The sequence below is a fragment of the Crocuta crocuta genome, unplaced genomic scaffold, assembly GCF_008692635.1.
Source record: "Crocuta crocuta isolate KB4526 unplaced genomic scaffold, BGI_CrCroc_1.0 scaffold27, whole genome shotgun sequence".
Classification (NCBI taxonomy): Eukaryota; Metazoa; Chordata; class Mammalia; order Carnivora; family Hyaenidae; genus Crocuta; species Crocuta crocuta.
In genome coordinates this window covers 5,635,474-5,641,856 of record NW_027532250.1, presented here as the reverse complement: position 1 = coordinate 5,641,856, position 6,383 = coordinate 5,635,474, and the positions used below count along the sequence as shown (strand labels likewise).

At 52.8% G+C, this 6,383-nt stretch overlaps 1 protein-coding gene across 2 annotated transcripts in view; it reads right to left on the bottom strand.

The window, feature by feature from the left end:
• Positions 1 to 4,787, bottom strand: part of LOC144243254 (zinc finger protein 64) — a 105,462-nt gene extending 100,675 nt beyond the window's left edge. Inside the window, exons 1-2 of one of the 2 annotated variants that reach the window (XM_077778295.1) lie at positions 4,533 to 4,787; positions 675 to 914 (exon numbers count right to left, since the gene is read on the bottom strand). In XM_077778295.1, coding sequence (XP_077634421.1) covers positions 675 to 914; positions 4,533 to 4,578 — 286 coding nt within the window. In that variant the 5' untranslated portion in view covers positions 4,579 to 4,787. The remainder of the gene's footprint in view (positions 1 to 674; positions 915 to 4,532) is intronic. The other variant, XM_077778296.1, reaches the window with a different exon arrangement.
• Positions 4,788 to 6,383: the final 1,596 nt, after the last annotated feature.

The window sequence follows — 6,383 nt, the reverse complement described above, 5'->3', positions numbered from 1 at the left end:
GTCTGACTTCAGCTCAGGTCATGATCTCACGGTTTGTGGGTTTGAGCCCCACGTCGGGCTCTGTGCTGACAGCTCGGAGCCTGGAGCCTGCTTCAGACTCTGTGTCTTCCTCTCTCTGACCCTCCCCTGCTCACGCTATCTCTCTCTCTTTCTCTCTCTCTCTCTCAAAAATAAATTTAAAAAACACATTAAAAAANGCTGACAGCTCGGAGCCTGGAGCCTGCTTCAGACTGTGTCTTCCTCTCTCTGACCCTCCCCTGCTCACGCTGTCTCTCTCTCTTTCTCTCTCTCTCTCAAAAATAAATTTAAAAAACACATTAAAAACAAAAGAATCCATGCGGCACTTGGGTGGCTCAGTGGGTTAAGCATCCGACTTCGGCTCAGGTCATGATCTCACGGTTCGTGGGTTCGAGCCCCGTGTCGGGCTCTGTGCTGACAGCTCGGAGCCTGGAGCCTGCTTCAGACTTTGTGTCTTCCTCTCTCTGACCCTCCCCTGCTCACGCTGTCTCTCTCTCTCTCTCTCTCTCTCTCAAAAATAAATAAACATTAAAAACAAAGGAATCCGTAACCCCACATGGTGGACCCTGGGAATCCACATTTTTCCTAAGTTCCACGGAGGTGCCCAGGACCCAGGCAGGCCCTCCCGACCCGTCTCCCCCGCCCCCCAGCTGTACCTGTGATCGTCTGGGTCTCGGAGGTGATGGTCCTGGTGGCGGTCTGAGTCTGGGCGGCAGGCACGGTCTCTTCAGACACAAACTGCACGGTGCTGGGGGCGGCCGCGGACGTGCCGGTCAGCTGGCAGCCGCTTTGCTTGTGCGCCACGAAGGCATCCAGGTTGTTAAACTGCTGCTTGCAGATGCCGCAGATGTGGATGTCGGGCGTCAGCTCCACCAGCACCGTTGTGCTACCTGAAACTCCACGGGACAAACGGAAAGTCACGGATTAACTGACTGTGTAGTTAACTCCAAACAGCTTACAACCGCAACACGGACCAGATTCACAGTAGGAGAAAAGGACAGGGCGGCAGTGATGGCCAGTGGCTGGCGCGATGTCCGTGCTGCTCCCCTCCGTCGTCCTAGCCAGCGGCGCCATTTCAGACCCAAGGGACAGGGGCTCCTGATGCACCACTGCCCGTAGGGCCCTGGTGGCATTTTATGCAAGAAAGATCTTCAATATGCAGGGCTGCTTGCGCTTTGAAGGACCAGTAGCCGCGTCCTATCCCAATAAAACGTAGATGTACTTCCCAGTCATTATGAAAACCAGCCCCTCCACTTTTACACCCCCCTCTCCCCCATCCATGAGCCCTACTAGTCTAAGTGATCTTGGTCCCTTACATACTTGGGAACTTCTGGGAAAATCTGGCTTTCATGATAAAAAGGGATTAGTGATGGCTGGGACTGGTTCCCTCTTCTTCTGGCCTGGAATGCAGATGTGATGCCAGGAGCTTCTGCGGCTATGTTGTTACTATAAGGAAAATGCTAAGATCCCTACAGATGCTCGTCCTTACTTCATGGATCCCGCGAATCAACCAATCCCAGACTTTTCATTAGGCTTGCATAGTTCAGTTTGTTACTTGTAGCCAAAATTCATTCCTAACTGACAGGGATATTGTTTCTCAACCATAATGATCCCAAAAGTTAGTAGTGAGTTAACATTTGTGAAGCACTTCCCACAGTATCTGGCACTGTATAAGAAAGTGCTAGGTAGGGGCGCCTGGGTGGCTTAGTTGGTTGGGCGTCCGACTTCGGCTCAGGTCATGATCTCACGGTTCGTGGGTTCAAGCCCTGCGTCGAGCTCTGTGCTTACAGCTAGCTCAGAGCCTGGAGCCTGCTTCAGATTCTGTGTGTCTCTCGCTGACCTTCCACCGCTCGTGCTCTCTCTCTCTCGCTCTCAGAAATAAATAAAACATTAAAAATTTTTTTAAAAAATAAAGAAAGTGCTAGGTAAATGTTTGCTAAATAAAGAAATACAATCAGGGCGCCTCGGTGGCTCAGACAGTTAAGCGTCCAACTTAGGCATGGGTCATGATCTCACAGGTTTGTGGGTCTAAGCCCAGTGTCCAGCTCTGTGCTGACAGTGTATTTCTCTCTCTCTGCCCCTCTCCAACTTGTGCACGTGCATGCGAGTGCTCTCTCTTTCCTCTCTCTCAAAATAAATAAAACTTAAAAAATATAAAAAAACATATAATCAATGAATGAGTCTCTAATATGACTACCTTAATTTTTATTTTTAAAATTTTCTTTGCCTCATTATAAGGAAACTCATGTTAATAACAGAAAATTAGGAATAGAAGAAGCAGGAGGGAAAAGCACTTACAATCTCTCCACTTATGGATGNACCCAGGTGCCCCATTCCATTTATTTTCTTAACGCTTAAACATTAAGATCACAATGTACTGTAAAATCAGTCTTTCCCCCACATAATATCGTATAAGCATTATGGCTAGATCCCTAAAATTTTTATAAATCTAATTATTTAATAGCACACTATCGAATGTTATCTGTGCATCATAGCCTCAGTACTTATAAGGTCTTTATATTATTTCTAATTTTCCTCAAGTCTAAGTCATACTACCTTTGTGCATATATGGTTGGTACATATGCATCATAACTTTCTGAAAATTTATAATTAATTACATTATGTTCCATTTTTCCCCAAGTTGAGCAAAGGCAAGTAACCTCTGTGTGGAAATACAATTTGGTTGACTTGCTAAGAACAGAGAGTCTGGGCTGTACTGTCACCTTTTTTTCTCAAAAGAATTGTTTTAGGTTTATTTATTTGAGAGAGAGAGAGAGAGAGAGCGAGAGCACACAAGCGGCAGAGGGGAAGAGAGAGAGGGAGACACAGAATCCCAGGCGGGCTCTGCGCTGTCAGCACGGAGTCAGACGTGGGGCTGGAACTCACGAACTGTGAGATCGTGACCTGAGCTGAACTCAAGAGCTGGACACCCAATCGACGGAGCCACCCAGGCGCCCCTGAGTTGTCACGTTTTATAAGCCGTCTTTCAGAGTGCCCCGTGCGGGTAAGTACATCAAAATCAGCGGACGGGAGGAATGAAGCTTTTTCTATTCCTCCGGACGCTGCCTCCCTATAGCTGAGGTGCCCATGAGACTCAAGAAAACAAGGAACCAGGAAATGAAACGACTTGCATCAGTGATTCCTTAATGATCGAACAAGACTGATACCAGTATGAAAGGGTTTTAATAATAATGTCTCCAGGCTGTGGCAAAGCGTGCAAGTAATGATCAAGACTTTCCTTAGAATCCTGACACTGATTTACAGTGACTTGGGCTTGGTCTCTCTCACCCGTAAAATGGGAAGTTTCTGTTGCCTAGAATGGTTACGAGGATTGAATGAGATAGTGCTTGTAAAGGCCCAGCACAGGGTCCCCAACCCCCAGCATGAGCCTGGGGGGTTCCTAAGACACCCCATTTGAATGTGAGCGTACACCCCTCTGAAAAGGTGGAATGATAAAATATGCCTCACCCCCTGCATTTGCAGTGAGAATCAACAGGCCAAATAAAAACCACGGGGCGCGGGTACCGCTCANTTAAACATGGACATATCTGAGCCCCACTTTGGAGATACTGAGTCATAATGGAGGTAGGGTGCAGAAGGGGCTGGTGTTCAGAGAAATCTGTGCTTTTCCCAAGTTATGCAAGGATTATCCGGCCAAGTTTGGGACTCAGTGTGTCTAAAACGGCTAAGCTAAGCGCCTACTATGCGCCAGATGCCTACAAAGCCCTGAGCGGGAGGCTGGTTCTCGAGGCTGCGTGCGTCCGAACCGCTCTGGGTAAGGCCACGGATCCCCTCCCCCACGTCCCCCATCTAACGGGTGGGGCGCAGCCAGCTTGTTTCTTTTTTCTTTTTTTAAATACGCGCTCGCGCTGCCAGGCGGCTGGTTTGCGCTCCGGCTCCGGACCGCACTTTGGGGAAACGATGCGGCGGAGACATCAGGTACGTGAGTTAGGACGCTGTCCCCAGCAGGAAAATTAAAATGAACCCCAAACTCGAAGAAAGCGACCACCGCCCCATTCCCCATTCAGACCTCCACCTTTAACGTGGGAAAGGCTTTGCAGTGCGGCGGCCAGCCCAGCCCGCCAGACCGCATGCGACCCTCGGGTCCCCGGACTTCAGTGATTCGGAGCCACCAAGGCAGAAGTTTTCCCATCAGCGGAATCGCAGTTACCCCCCACCCCCCTCCCCCAAACTCCGCCGGGGGGGGGCGGGGAATCCCCCGAGGGGGTGGCGATTGTCTGAACGGCGTGCCCTCCCCCACCGTTCCCTTCCCAGGGTCTTGCCGGGCTGGAGAGCGCCCCCCGCCATCCACCGCGTTGGGTGCTCCCATCCCAGGCCCACTCCGGCGCCCCCTGCCCGGCGCGCCCGCCGCGGTGCCCGAGACGCCGGCTCCGCGCCGTCACCCCGATTTCGGGGCCCCGGGCCTGCTCGCTGCGTCGCAGACGTGCCTGGGCCCGGGCCCCGGAGCGCGCACTGGGCCCCGGAGCGCGCACTGCGCCCGGAAAAGCACTTACTTTGCACCGAGCCCGGGAAGCTCTCGCCCTCGCTGCTCGCGTTCATGGCCGCAGACTGGGAGGTCCCCGGCCGGCCGGGGTGCCAGGGGCGGGGGGCGCTGATCTACATGGTGCAAGCACTTTTCCTTTTATTTTTCCACACCCCCCAGCCTTCCTTCTCCCAACTCCGCCAGGCGGGGAGGACGGATGTAAAGCAAGCTCCACTTCCGCTGCCTAGAGGGCGCTGGCCGGGCCCGGCCGCCCCAGCCTGGCTGCGCATCGGCGGCTCNTCTTGGCCGAGGCGTTTGGCCTCCCCGGCCCGGTCGCCTTTGCACCTGCCGCCGTGGGCGTCTGGTCCCCAAGGCGTCGCCCCCGGGTCACCGGGGTGCTCTGCAGAGAGGACGGCGTCAGGCTGCGTTGGGGGGTGGGTGCGCGGGGCGCGGCGGGCTCGGGAGGAACCCCAGCTGAGCGTCAGCGCCCGGCAAATCAGCGACGCGCTGGGCGGGTCCCCTGCCCAGCTAGTGAGACACCGAGGACCGTGATCACGTGGATCCCAAGAGTAACAACTGGGATCAGACGCCGAAGGCCCGCCGCGCCGGGGTTCGGCCCGCTGTGTCGCGCACTGTCGCCGGCGGCCTCGCAGAACAGTGGCTGTCAGGTCCCCCCCCAGGGTTTCTCATTCAGTCAGTCCGGTGGGAGGTCCGAGAACGAGCGTTTCCAAGTTTCCGAGTGAAGTCCCAGCTGCTCGTCCACACTGCCCTCCCTGGTCTCTACCCGCTTGGCGGACCTCGTCTACAAGTCTCTCCTTCCCTCCGGCTTCAGGGGCTCAGTCTCCAGTCTCCTGCGCTACTGGCCCCTCTGGATCCACCCGCCACCCTCCCTACTACCTTCAGGTCTTGATTCAAATTCACATTCTTGGAGAGGCCGGTCTTGGCTAACCCATTCTATTTATTTATTTATTTATTTATTTATTAATGTTTATTTACTTTTTGAAAGAAAGAGTGTGTGAATGGGGGGGTGAGCAGAGAGACAGAGACACAGACTCGGAAGCAGGCTCCAGGCTCTGAGCTGTCAGCACAGAGCCCATTGGGGGGCTTGAACTCACAAACCGTGAGGTCATGACCTGAGCTGAATTCACCACTGAGCCCCCCAGACGCCCCCTTGGCTAATTTCCTCTTCCCACACCCAACCGCTCCCTGTCTCTCTCTGGTCTGCCTTTTCTTTCTTCTCAGAACTTACTACATTCAGCATAATGTAGCTGTAGTAGATCTGTCCATCCATGGATCGGCCGACCTACGAGATACACAATTTACTTGTGTCTTAGCTATTCGCCCTTACACATTCAGAAGTTCCCAAGAAAGTGGTGTTAAAAAAAATCTCTTTCAGGGGCACCTGGGTGGCTCAGTCGGTTAAGCGTCCCACTTCTGCTCAGGTCATGATCTCACGGTTCATGGGTTCGAGCCCTGTGTCGGGCTCTGTGCTGACAGCTCAGAGCCTGGAGCCTGTTTCAGATTCTGTGTCTCCCTCTCTCTCTGCCCCTCCCCTGCTCATGCTGTGTTTCTCTTTCTCTCAGAAATAAATAAAACACTAAAAAAAGAAGATGAAAAAAATCTCTTTGCTTCACTGATACATGTATCCCCAGCGACTTAGCCTACGTCCTGGCACATAGTAGGTTCTCGGTAAACATGACTGTGTAACTAATGGAATTTCCGCTGCTGCTTCCTTTAAGGATTTGTTCATTCCTCCAACAATTATTTCTGTATACGTGCAATGTGCGAGACCCCGGGCTAACCCCTGGAGGTACATGGGCGGTCCAAGTGATTGGGTACCTGCTCTCATAGAACTTGGCGAGTGGCCAGTGATTTAGTCAAC